This window comes from Ranitomeya imitator, chromosome 1 (genome assembly GCF_032444005.1).
Source record: "Ranitomeya imitator isolate aRanImi1 chromosome 1, aRanImi1.pri, whole genome shotgun sequence".
Classification (NCBI taxonomy): domain Eukaryota; kingdom Metazoa; phylum Chordata; class Amphibia; order Anura; family Dendrobatidae; genus Ranitomeya; species Ranitomeya imitator.
In genome coordinates, this window is record NC_091282.1 from 617,452,690 (window position 1) to 617,466,809 (window position 14,120).

The following is a 14,120-nucleotide window of genomic DNA, read 5'->3' on the forward strand; positions in this document are numbered from 1 at the left end:
GCATTTAACTACCGCTTCCGGCCGGGCGGCCGGAAATGACGTCATCGCCGACCCCCGTCACATGATCGGGGGTCAGCGATGCTTGTGAATGGTAACCATAGAGGTCCTTGAGACCTCTATGGTTACTGATTGCCCGTCGCTGTGAGCGCCACCCTGTGGTCGGCGCTCACAGCACACGTGCAATTCTGCTACATAGCAGCGACGATCGGGTTGTGCCTGCTTCTAGCCTCTCATGGAGGCTATTGAAGCATGGCAAAAGTTAAAAAAAAAAGTTTAAAAAAATGTGAAAAAAATAAAAAAAACATAAAAGTTTAAATCACCCCCCTTTCGCCCCAATCAAAATAAATCAATAAAAAAAAATATCAAATCTACGCATATTTGGTATCGCCGCGCTCAGAATCGCCCGATCTATCAATTAAAAAAAAGTATTAACCTGATCGCTAAACAGCGTAGCAGGAAAAAAACTCGAAACGCCAGAATTACGTTTTTTTGGTCGCCGCGACATTGCATTAAAATGCAATAACGGGCGATCAAAAGAACGTATCTGCACCGAAATGCTATCATTAAAAACGTCATCTCGGCACGCAAAAAATAAGCCCTCAACCGACCCAGATGATGAAAAATGGAGACGCTACGAGTATCGGAAAATGGCGCAATTTTTTTTTTTTTTTAGCAAAGTTTGGAATTTTTTTTCACCACTTAGATAAAAAATAACCTAGTCATGTTTGGTGTCTATGAGCTCGTAATGACCTGGAGAATCATAATGGCAGGTCAGTTTTAGCATTTAGTGAACCTAGCAAAAAAGCCAAACAAAAAACTAATGTGGGATTGCACTTTTTTTGCAATTTCACCGCACTTGGAATTTTTTTCCCGTTTTCTAGTACACGAAATGCTAAAACCAATGATGTCGTTCAAAAGTACAACTCGTCCCGCAAAAAATAAGCCCTCACATGGCCAAATTGACGGAAAAATAAAAAAGTTATGGCTCTGGGAAGGAGGGGAGCAAAAAACGAACACGGAAAAACGAAAAATCCCCCTGTCATGAAGGGGTTAAAGGGGCCGTGCGTGCTGTCCTAAAGTATATCCAGCCAATGGCTGGGAGACACCTATTATTTAAGGCACCTCCATCTGCATGAAGGTGCCTGTGCAACGTTGTTAGTTTGTTCCTTACATGCTTACTTGTTCTCAGGTCCCTGTCCTCCAGTACACTCTAGTTTCCATCCATCCCTAACCTCCTTGCTAGTACTTAGCTTGTTGAAGTGCTTGCCCAGACTATTTCAGGCAAATTCAAGGATTGCACACTTCACTGCAGGTGAGTCACATATGCAAACACATTTGTAAACATGCACTGCTTTTTCGGTGATAACTTCGCCACACACACAAATAATACACCATTTGAAAGGTAAACATGCCCCCTGCAGCAAGAAAAGACACAAATAAACCACACATTCACGATTTGATCAATAAATACAGTTTAAACATTCATTTTCAGAAACCTGCAGAAAAAAACAATAACCTGCAGGTGGCACCATGACCTCAAGTTGCTCCGTTTATACTCCACTGACACACACAAATGATACACCATTTCAAAGGTCAAATTACCTGCAGGTGGCATTTGCCTTGGGGTCTTCCCTGCTTGCCGAAGTGCTTGCCCAGCCTATTTCAGGCAATTTCAAGGATTTCACACTTCACTGCAGGTGAGTCACATATGCAAACACATTTGTAAACATGCACTGCTTTTTCATTGATTACTTGGCCCTACACACGCAAATGGTGAGTCACATATGCAAACACATTTGTAAACATGCACTGCTTTTTCGGTGATTACTTCGCCCCACACACACAAATAATACATTATTTGAAATGTAAACTTGCCCCTTCAGCAAGAAAAGACACAAACAAACCACACATCCCTGATTTGATCAATAAATACAGTTTAAACATTCATTTTCAGAAACCTGCAAAAAAAACAATAACCCGCAGGTGGCACCACAACCTCAAAACGTTTTTTTTAGCCTCTACTTATCAAATCAATTTATTGTATTACCAATCTGCATATATGCATACCTCTTTATGTTCATCATCTCATTAAATACATTAACATTTGACCTGCTTGATTTTCCTGAAATTGCCTGCGCCCCCGACAACCAATGTGCGAGAATTTCGCACTGGCCAACTACTATATATATTGACAAAGTCACTAGCAAAGTGCTGGAGGGGAGATGCACTTAATTGAGGCTGTTAGCGTCAGTGATTTGAAACCCAAAAGTTTCCTCCAGCACACTGTGTTGAGAAGGGTTAAACAGACATTTTAAGGGCTAGGTTTTTATGGACAACCTTAGAGCTGGTGGGAGGTTTTCCATCTTATCTCCACGCCATAGTTTGGTCTGGGGATTACATAGTTGCCTTCAGAGTAATTCAGTTTTCAGTAGGGCTGGAGAGAGAAACTCCAGCGTTTGTGTACTGAGAAGGAAAAGCTGAACCAGTGAGTGGTTACTATCCTGAGCTGGCGGATCCCCGCAGAGACTGTATACCATTTTGTTTTGTTTTTTTTCTATTTTTGCTCCATGGGCTGTGTTTATATTCACTTTTCATTGGTTTACGCCACATGTCGAATAAACCAATGGAAGATTTAAGGAAACAGTTTACCTGTGTCTACCTCCTTGTGCAGCTGAGTGAGCAGATCCACCACAGAATGCGTTTGTGTATATCTATCTGTCTATACAGTGTATATGTGTGTGTGTATATATATATATATATATATATATATATATATATATATATATACATACATATATATACACTGCTCAAAAAATAAAGGGAACAATTAAACAGAATATAACTCCAAGTAAATCAAACTGTGAAATCAAACGGTCCACTTAGGAAGCAACACTGTTTGTTTGATAATCAATTTCACATGCTGTTGTGCAAATGGAACACACAACAGATGGAAATTATTGGCAATTATCAAGACACACTCAATAAAGGAGTGGTTCTGCAGGTGGGGACCACAGACCACATCTCAGTACCATTGCTTTCTGGCTGATGTTTTGGTCACTTTTGAATGTTGGTTGTGCTTTCACACTCGTGGTAGCATGAGACGGACTCTACAACCCACACAAGTGTCTCAGGTAGTGCAGCTAATCCAGGATGGCACATCATTGCGAGCTGTGGCAAGAAGGTTTGCTGTGTCTGTCAGTGTAGTGTCCAAAGGCTGGAGGTGCTAACGGGAGACAGGTCAGTACACCAGGAGACGTGGAGGGGGCCGTAGGAGGACAACAACCCAGCAGCAGGACCGCTACCTCAGCCTTTGTGCAAGGAGGAACAGGAGGAACACTGCCAGAGCCCTGCAAAATGACCTCCAGCAGGCCACAAATGTGCATGTGTCTGCACAAATGTTTAGAAACTGACTACAGAGGATGGTCTGAGTGCCTGACGTCTACAAATGGGGGTTGTGCTCACAACCCAACACCGTGCAGGATGCTTGGCATTTGCCACAGAACACCAGGATTTCCACATTTGGTGGCGCCCTGTGCTCTTCACAGATGAAAGCAGGTTCACATTGAGCACATGTGACAGAGTCTGGAGATGCCATGGAGAGCGATCTGCTGCCTGCAACGTCCTTCAGCATGACCGGTATGGCAGTGGGTCAGTAATGGTGTGCTGTGGCATTTCTTTGGAAAGCTGTTCAGCCCTCCATGTGCTCGCCAGAGGTAGCCTGACTGCCATTAGGTACCGAGATGAGATCCTCAGACCCCTTATGAGACCATATGCTGGTGCGGTTGGCCCTGGGTTCCTCCTAATGCAGGACAACGCAAGACCTCATGTGGCTGGAGTGTATCAGCAGTTCCTGCAAGATGACGGCATTGAAGCTATGGACTGGCCCGCCCGTTCTCCAGACCTGAATCCGATTGAACACATCTGGGACATCATGTTTTGAACCATCCACCACCATCGGCATAAACAATCCAATCACTTCATGAATAGTTAGCATTTTACCTGTTTAGTATAATGCACCCCATAGTCCTCCCCATAGTATTAAATGAACACCCCATAGTCATCCATATAGTGTAATGTGCCCCCATAGTCTTCCATATAGTATAATGTGCCCCTTAGTCCTCTATATAGTATAATGCACTCCCCATAGTCACTCATACAGTACGATGCATCCAGTTTTCTTCCATATTGTATAATACACCCCCATAGTCCTACATATAATACAATGCACTTCCCATAGTATAATGCACCCCATAGTTTTTCATATGGTATAGTGCACTACCCATAGTCATCCATACAGTATAATACATGCCATAGTTCTCCATACAGTATAATGCAGCCCCCATCTAGTACACACAGTATAATGCATTTTCCATAGTACTTGATAGAGTATAATGTAGCCCCCATATAGTACATGCAGTTTTACACATAGCCTATAGTTCTTGATAGAGTATAATGCAGCCCCATAGACTATAATGCAGACTGCTGTATAGTTTAATGCAGACCCCCCAAAAGAGTAAAAGCCAGTCCCCCATAGAGTATAATGCAGCCCCCATAGAGTATAATGCTGCCCCTATAGTACTTCAGTATTATTGCCACCGCATACTCACTGATTAAAAAAAAAAAAAAATCAATGCTCACCTCTCCCCGTTTCCCCAATGCTCCAGTCTCAGCAGCTCCACTGCATGGCACAGCATGGTGCGCAATGAAGTAACGTCATCATGCCTGCTGTATAAGACATCAGACGCAAAAGGATAATGATGGGAGAGGGAACCTGATGCTCTCCCACAGCATTGCTTTCAACTGTATCAGCATCTATGTATCCGCACCCCCCACTCTTTGTATTTGCTTCACTACCTAATATTTATACCCTTGGGTCCCAACCCTCTCTGACACCTCACAACCCTTTTACACAACTGACTTTGAGAAAAATCCTCTATTTGTTACTTCTCCACTTCTCACGCATTTCATTTTCAATGTTCCATCCTTGAGTTATTATTGAGTTATTTCACACACACAACCTATTCTCGAAATAAAAATCCAATAATTATTTAATGTTTTTTTATTTCTCTTTTGAATCTTCTATATAATTTTCATTAATATCAATCTTCTGCACTACATTGTCAAAGTATCCACTGCAGTCATGGGCTATAACCCGAATATCTCCAGACCTCTCGCATGACTTTTTCCACCACTTTCCTTGTCTCTTGCACTCCACGCTATCTTCCTCTACAACAATTATCACCGGCTCCTCTTCACTTATCCCTGCCTCTACAGCTTGTCCTTTTACCTCTCATCACCACTTTCTGGTTGTCTCTTCTTCCTCTACCTCCCCATGTCTCAATCAGTTCATTTACCCACAGGTTCGATCCCCACCCAACACTTCCCCAATCTACTCCTCTCCTTTTTCCTATTTTTACCTCATCTCTCTGCTCATTTCTTTTGTTTCTTGACGAACGTCCTCTTGCCTTTTTTCTTTTCTTTAATATATTTTTTTATTTTTATTTTTTCCTATCCTCTTTGCTGTCCTATTATTAGTCCATTTCTCAATATTCTCTCCTTCCTCTCCCCTCCCATGAGGGGCACTGAGGAGCTGCCAATCAGGGTATATGGACCGAGATTGAGCAGCAGGAGGGAATAAGGAGCACTGAAGAGCTGTCACTCAGGCTAGGTGCCTGGAGATTCAGTAGCAGATGGGGAGGAGGAGCACTGAGGAGCTGTCACTCAGGCTAGGTGTCTGGAGATTCAGTAGCAGATGGGGTGTGGTGGTGGTGTAGTCCCTTACAGCTTAAAGCTCCACATAAGGTCCTTACAGATGTTGTCTCTCTCTCTGTCCCCTGGTTGGATAGGACATAACCCGTATGACTGGTGGCTTGAGGCTGTTTATAGGGACTCTAGCACGCCCCGGCCTCGGAAGGGTGTCACTGTGCCTCCTGGGTGTTAGGTCGGACAGGTAACGTAGAGTTCAGCTGTCCTGCTGGTCTCTGATGTAAGTCGTGGAGAGCCTTATGATCCTCGGTGTTCCTGCTACCGGTTTCTGCACCTCAGAAGGAGGCAGCCTACTCGGGGCTTGTCTCCCCCTGATGTCCTCTCCTGTGCTTTGCTCTCCTGCATGCTCTCTGCAATCACTTCGGCTTTCTCAATATCTCTTTCCAGGAACTGCTGCACTGAGGCTACACAGCTCCGTAAACCCTTCTTCCCTGCCTCACACTGATCCAGTCTGTTTCCTAGCAAAACTGTTCTCACGCTCCCTATAGACTACCAGTTATATACTATATATATATGGGGAGTCACCTAGCAAGTAGGATCAAAAGCTCACCCTGGTGGCCTGGAGTGTGAATGTGTTGCATGTTTGTGGTACCTGGTTACAGTTATCTCTTCTTGCCTTCAAGTGTAACATCACTCTCCCCATGAGGAAAGTAATGCTACCGTGACGACCAGGACCCTGGGGCGCCACACAAACTTTATAAAAGACTTATGCATGACATGGATTATCACAGTAAATACATCAGCCTCTGCAGGCTAAGACAGATGAACATTATCTGACAGATGTTATTTGCTATATATGATAAAATTATTTCTAGTCATAGTGGTCACGAAGTAGCATAGTGGTCATTGCATATAGTCCATAATTAACAGGACTCATTACTATGTTGTGTTATTACTGGGATTAATATTTTTGATTAGTAATTTTTCACCCATTTCTTTTTTTGCAGATGTTCTATTTTTTTTTCTCAAACTGACAAAATTCTTAATAAAAAATAAAACCAAAAAATCACATGAACAGAATCAAATAGAATAGTTCCATCACCATCCTTCACCCAAAACTTACATAACTTCTCCATAAAATGTCCTTTCTTCCTGACATTGATGTCTTTATTTCCAGGAATCATTAATAGACTGGTGCGATGAGAAAGAACTTAACTTGATTCTAACGACAGGAGGAACTGGCTTTGCTCCCCGAGATGTTACACCAGAGGTGAGATCTTTTTGGGGTTATGTGGGTTTTTTCATAATCAGCTGTTGATTGTATGAATCATGTTTGGATATCCCTTTTTATTGAAAAGCTTGGAGGGGGGGGAGGTGAATCTTTTTCTATCGGTCATCGAGGTAGTAACTCTACGGCTATAGTTGGGGTCCTCTAGGACAAGAGCTGCTCCGTTTTAACCAGATCAGATCTGTCAGAAGTTGTGGTGACATTTGTTATCATTCTGTTTGGTTAATCGAATACAACCTAGTTAGAGTTAGTAACCTAACTCTAATCATCCTGCTCTTCATATTTTGCAATTCTCACCCAAAATGATCTTGTCTTATTGCTATGCAATGGTTCAGAGTCAGACACATTATACCTGATATTGCTTTTACTCAGTGTCCTACAATAGGACAGCAATGGCATCGACCAGCATGAATGCTTGTTGGAGTTCTGGTGGGAGACTTCGGCCGCCTCGAGTTTTGTGAAAACTATAGAAGCATTGGTAAAGTGATATCAAAATAGAATTCTTTTTATCATATATCCACCAGATAGGTGAAAACTTTGAAACTGGTAGTGACAACTGGGGGCCTCCAAGATCACAAAAACAATACAATATAGACTCAAGGGGATTAAAGAAGAAGCCAAGCAGAGTGCTTGACCACCTCTACATAATAATTCCAGGCGGTAACTGACAACTGTGGCCCCCCATCAGTTCCTTCCCACCATAACCAATTCTTAAGGAAATCTGACACGTGTCACTCTGTTTCTACATGACTTACTGATTCTGAGATTGTTTTGTGACACATTGTACTTTGTTAATGGTAAATTTAGGTTGATATGTTTTGCATTTATTTGACTTTTTTTTTTTTTTAATTCCCCCCAAGTTTTCAAAAAATTGCGTTTTTCAAACCTTAAAACACATTGTCATATCACACCAAATAGTGAATTAATAACACTTGCCACTAAAGACTTACTGTATATGCCTACTTTTACTTCAGACTCATTTATGAAATGTTCATGTTTTTGGTAATGATGTTAGAAGGGTTAAACATTTAGCTTCAATTTTCGTATTTTTTCATCTCGTTTTGCCCCTTTGTGCTTGTAGCTTCTCGGAACTGAAGGAGCCGTTCTACTTTTAAAGGGAGCCTGTCACCCCAATATTGATGGTGAGGTAAGCTCACTGTCATCAGGGGCTTATCTACAGCATTCTGTAATGCTGTACATAAGCCGCCGATGTTACCTGAAAGAGAAGAAAAAGATGTTAGATTATACTCACCTACGGGCGGTCCCGCTGCGGTCTGGTCAAATGGGTGTCTCAGGTCCGCTCCGGCGCCTCCCATCTTCATTCCATGACATCCCCTTCTGGGCTTCACGCCGCGGCTCCGGCGCAGGTGTACTTTGTCTGCCCTGTTGAGGGCAGAGGAAAGTACTGCAGTGCGCAGGCGCTGGAAAGGTCAGAGGCCAGGCGCCTGCGCACTGCAGTACTTTGCTCTGCCCTCAACAGGGCAGACAAAGTACACCTGCGCCAGAGCCGCGGCGTGAAGCCCAGAAGGGGACGTCATGGAATGAAGATGGGAGGTGTCGGAACGGACCTGAGACACCCATCGGAGCGGACCTGAGACATCCATCGGAGCAGGACCGCCCCTGGGTTGAGTATAATCAAACGTCTTTTTCTCCTCTTTCAGGTAACTTCGGAGGATTATTTACAGCATTCCAGAATGCTGTAGATAAGCCCCTGATGACGGTGAGGTTACCTCACCATCGATTTTGGGGGTGACAGGTTCCCTTTAACTGCTAAAACTACATTTCTCAGCAGCACCCTGCTTCTCCTTTGTGCTGCAGCACCTTCCTTTTGCTCTCCTGCGTGCTTCTAGATAGAGATAGATCTCACAATGAACTATTTATATTTCTATGCATGAGGTGACCGATGATAGTTGTGAAAGTAGTGACTGTGACCAACTATTTGACCATTATTCTTGAAAACTATTGACAAACTCCACATTTTATTGGCAGTTCATCGGGATCTTCAGAGCATGATCAAGCTCTCCCCTGCCTGCACAGTAGAAATGGCTGCTAGGGCAATTAGGATGTCAGGTAGATTTTTTATTAGACAGGGTCATAGGTTCATCTGTTTTCAAGAATGAGTCTGGGTTGTTGGGTGCATCTGAGCATGCTCAACAGAGTATTAAAACTACAAGGATGGATCTGGTAGCAACACAGGGTAAAGAGAACCCTTGGGGGCATAAATCGGAAAGGTGAAAGCTGCAAATTAGCACAGTTTTAAGAATAAGTTGTATTGGCACACATTCTTAATTCTGTATCTACAGAAAACTGTATGATTTTGGAAATCACCCTCTTAACTTTTCAGGTGTTTCACAGCAACTAAGTGGGTTAGGCTACTTTCACACTAGCATTGTTCGACGCACGTCACAATGCGTCCTTTTGAAGAAAAAACGCATCCTGCAAAGTTGCATGCAGGATGCGGTTTTTTCTCCCTAGACTTTCATTAGCGACGCATTGCGACGGATTGCCACACGTTGCATCCGTCGTGCGACTGATGCGGCGTGTTTTTGCAGTTCGTCGGGACAAAAAAACGTTGCTTGCAACTTTTTTTGTCCGTCGGGTCCGCTGTTTCCGACCGCGCATGCGCGGCTGGAACTCCGCCCCCTCCTCCCCAGACCTTACAATGGGGCAGCGGATGCGTTATAATACTGCATCCGCTGCCCCCATTGTGCTTTTACTTCACAGCATGCGTCAGTACGTCTGCCCGACGCACTGCGACGGGCCCGTACCGACGCTTGTGTGAAAGTAGCCTTAGCGCAACATCAATAATGGTTGAAATTTCACTTTATTTGTAAAAAAAAATCTAATGAAAAGTGCAATTAGAAAAGATATATAAAGGCACTAATCTAGCCATGTATTGGCCATTTTGACCCCATAGATGGTTTCAATAAACTAATGCAATGTGGTCAGGGCAAAGTGAAAATACAGGTTTTCCATAGGAATCCCATCTCAGTGTCCCATATGTTGTGTCCAGATTGTGCCACTGGAGACACTGTCCTGGGCCCAGCAATGCTTTGTGTGGAGGTGCAATTTACAGATTGAGCACACTGCCAGGCTCAAAACCGAAGGAGTGCCATGTTACATCTCCAGAGCCTCTGAGGTACCAGTATGGCGAAACCTCTGAGAGGTGAGCAGGGTATTCATTTCGGGGTGTAACAAATAGCAGGGTGGATTTGATTTAAATCTAACTGATTTAAATCACTAGTCAGTAAGGCTTGATTTAAATCAGTGATTTAAATCAAAGTTTCTACCTAACTGAATTTGACTCCGCAGAGGTCCCAGCCTCTTCTTCACGGCAAAAATGTTACAACATGAACAGAGTTGAGAAAAAGACCTTAATCCTATTGTTCTACAAACCTATGAATACAGAATCAACCCCTTCAGTGCCAAGTCCAAGAAGTTAGACAATATGTTTCTGATTGTTTGGAGTGGAATAGATCTGCACAACACAAGACGAATGTGAATCTAAGTGTGAGGAGGAGGAAGGGCAAGCAGACAAGAAAATGAAAGTGAAACTTTGAGCACAATACTGCAGCATAGCCACAGACAGACAAGTCTGGATCTGTTTGTGTGTACGATCTGAGGTTTATTACATTCTTTCCTTATAATGGCAGCAGGCCGTAAAAGAGACCCAGTTTGGGAATATTTTAATGAAGCTCCTTCGCCTATCGGTAAGGCAGGCATGCGTGCAAAATGCAAACGATGCAACAAAGAGATGCAAGGCCTGGTGGCGCGAATGAGGCAACATCATGAGAAGCCATTATAAGGAAAGAATGTAATAAACCTCAGATCGTACACACAAACAGATCCAGACTTGTCTGTCTGTGGCTATGCTGCAGTATTGTGCTCAAAGTTTCACTTTCATTTTCTTGTCTGCTTGCCCTTCCTCCTCCTCACACTTAGATTCACATTCGTCTTGTGTTGTGCAGATCTATTCCACTCCAAACAATCAGAAACATATTGTCTAACTTCTTGGACTTGGCACTGAAGGGGTTGATTCTGTATTCATAGGTTTGTAGAACAATAGGATTAAGGTCTTTTTCTCAACTCTGTTCATGTTGTAACATTTTTGCCGTGAAGAAGAGGCTGGGACCTCTGCGGAGTCAAATTCAGTTTTGAGAACTGCGTAAGTAAAGCGAGCGTCTGTGATAATATAGGAGAGAAACTGCCCACTAATCCTACAGAAACTTCTGGAAGAGCATGGCATTGTGAATGTTACACATATACAGCCTTTATTCTACTGAGTTAAACAACTCAGCTTTATCTCATGATGGAAGAACCTTTGGATGGTAAAATATTTTCTTCAAAAAGCAGTTTATTGAAAAAAAATCCAATTTAAATAAAAAAAAATCCGATTTTTTTGATTTTTTTAAAAAAAACATTGATTTTTATCCACCCTGACAAATAGTAGTAGCTTTGTCGTTACTCCAATTTATAATGTCAGAGCATATTTAAGAAGTTGTTCTCATTAGGATCTGGCATCCTTTGAGTGAGTACATTTGAAAACCACAAAAATTTCATCAAAAACACAGATCGTTAGGGCTATAAACTGTGATAGTCAGACATTGGACCTCTACGCTTAGATTTTACCACCTTTGTGAAAGGTATATGTTTTATTTTTATTTATTTTAAAGTATTGAAAGGTGTGATGTGTCTGTGTGTGGGGGTGCGAAATTAATTTGCTTAGGTCCATCTTTAAAGCGTTATTTTCCATTTTCTCAGAGCATGTAAAAACAAGCACTTTTGCTATTTACTGCTTCTTAAGAATTTCAGCTGTTCTTGAGATATTAAAACTTTTGTTTATGACTTGTTGCCTAGGAGACCGACCACTGTTGCTGTCTTGCTTATAAATTCTGAGCCAAAGCTGGCCAGGATTAGGAGGTAACGGCGCTCTCTAGTGATCCTAAGCAGCCTCAACATGAGGCTTATGAGTTCAATAGAAAAGAGGCAGTCAGCTCTGTTGACGTTCTGATTAGTGATGAGTGAGTATACTCGCTGCTCGGGTGGTCTCCGAGTATTTGTAACTGCTCGGAGATTAAGTTTTCATCGCCTCAGCTGCATGACTTACAGCTGATAGCAACCAGGCAACCCGCATATGTAAATCATACAGCTGCGCCAACAAAAACTAAATCTCCGAGCATGCCCGGGAAAACCTGTGCAACGAGTACACTCGCTCATCACTAGTTCTGATCACTAGCCATGGTGGTCGGTCTCCTAGGCAACACTCTGTAAACAAAAAAACTGTAAATATCTCAGTAACGGTTGAAAATTGTAATATGCAGTAAATTGCAAAAAGTGGAAGTCTTTACAAGTTCTGTCCAACAACACCCATTTCTGAAAACGCTAATAATCCCTTTTATGTATTTCATCCACCATCAGATGTGCCTGTCACTGCGTATTTTCCGTCCTCACAACTTGCTCATCGTTATCACTGGAGTTGAAAGGAGCTTGTGCTATTTTGAGACTGTAAATAACAAGTCGGTGAATGTGAGACTTCAGTGTGGGCTGACAGATTGCACCGGAGCTTGGCTTTCTACAGAAGACACATATGGCCGTGCCGCATGACGCTGTGTAGTAAAGGCTATCATGCCATATGACTGTTTAATTAGTGTTGTCCCTGTTTAGCATCACAAGCTCAGTGTAGCATCTCGTATACCTCGCCGTGTGCGGCCGGCTGGTGTGCCGCAGACTTCAAGCCACGTCTCCGCTTCCTAAATGTCACTCGCTGATGGTTTCCCGCAGCATGAAATGCATCCAAATATATATGACGATCCGAACCCAGATCCCATCATCGTTCAAAAGGATGGAGAGAAATTACAGAGAACGGCGACACGTTGGATCTGCAGCTTCTAAGTGTTTCATAAGATGCCAGAAAAGCCAGATTATTAGCAATGAAAGACGGTTTAACCCTTTGACTACGAGTGCGTTTTTTTTTCTGCATTATTTTATATTTCGTTACAATTGTCCATTCACTTCTATGGGTCATTGAGAGCATTAGTGCCTGTGTCACCACAGCTCCATTCACTTCTATGGGTCCATGAGAGCATTAGTGCCTGTGTGACCACAGCTACCTTTTCTTCTATGGGTCAGTGGGAGCAATAGTGCCTTTGTGACCACAGCTACATTCTCTTCTATGGGTTAATGAGTGTGTTAGTGCCCTTTGTGACTACAGCGCCATTAACTTCTATGGGTCCATAGGAGCATTAGTGCCTGTGTGACCACAGCTAAGCCTACGTTCACTTCTGTGGGTCCATGGAAGCGTTAGTGCATGTGTGACCACAACTCCCTTCACTTCTGTGGGTCCATGGGAGCATTGATGCATGTTTGTGATCATCGTTATCACTTCCATGAATCTATGCATACACCGATGTGGATCTGCTGCTGCAGAGTTGAATCTGCAGTGGTCGTACAGTGTGGCAGAACAGCAGTTACCCAAGTACTCAGGCAGCACACTGCTGCCTCTGCCAGACTACATGGCCCATAGAAGGACGTATCAGAAGCGCTTCAGGTTGCAATGGTAACCTGATGCAAAAGAGGAGACTGTAATCGGCTGAGAAAGAGTGGTGGTGCAGGATTCCTCACTGGAGCCTGAACAAATTAGTGAAATAAGTGATTTTCAGCTCTGTAACCAGAACAAAACCCTGGCAGAGCTTCCTGAAGTCTGTATTGGGGGGTCCGTATGCACGGAATATTTTGGATGTACAGTGATCAGTTTACCTGACTACATGTGATATTTTCTATGGAACCTTAAAGGGGTGGTCTACTTTTGACTCTTTTTGCCAGAAGGGTCCTAGGAATATAAGATGGTCCTAGGTCACCCTGATGATATAAAGCCCAGCGATCAGCTGTATCGTGTGGGGTTCCCTGACATCAAGTTGCTCAATTTACTTACAGCGCCATCACTCAGAAATGAAGTATTGCATGGATCCAACTGAAATCCGAGATCTATCCAACTAATTTTCTTCATCCACCAGATATGTTCATTGTAGTTCCATCTACAGCTAATTAATGGAAATCGTAAATATCAGACACCAGTCTAATAACCTTTCCTTAAAGGGGTTTAACATTCTCAGGAACTTGATCCCCC

The 14,120-nt window shown here is 43.0% G+C and overlaps 1 protein-coding gene across 40 annotated transcripts in view; it reads left to right on the forward strand.

Moving 5' to 3' along the window:
* GPHN (gephyrin) overlaps window positions 1–14,120 on the forward strand; it is a 490,719-nt gene that overhangs the window by 173,728 nt on the left and 302,871 nt on the right. For all 40 annotated transcript variants that reach the window (XM_069726492.1, XM_069726580.1, XM_069726522.1 and 37 more), the window contains exon 4: window positions 6,884–6,976. In XM_069726492.1, coding sequence (XP_069582593.1) covers window positions 6,884–6,976 — 93 coding nt within the window. The remainder of the gene's footprint in view (window positions 1–6,883; window positions 6,977–14,120) is intronic.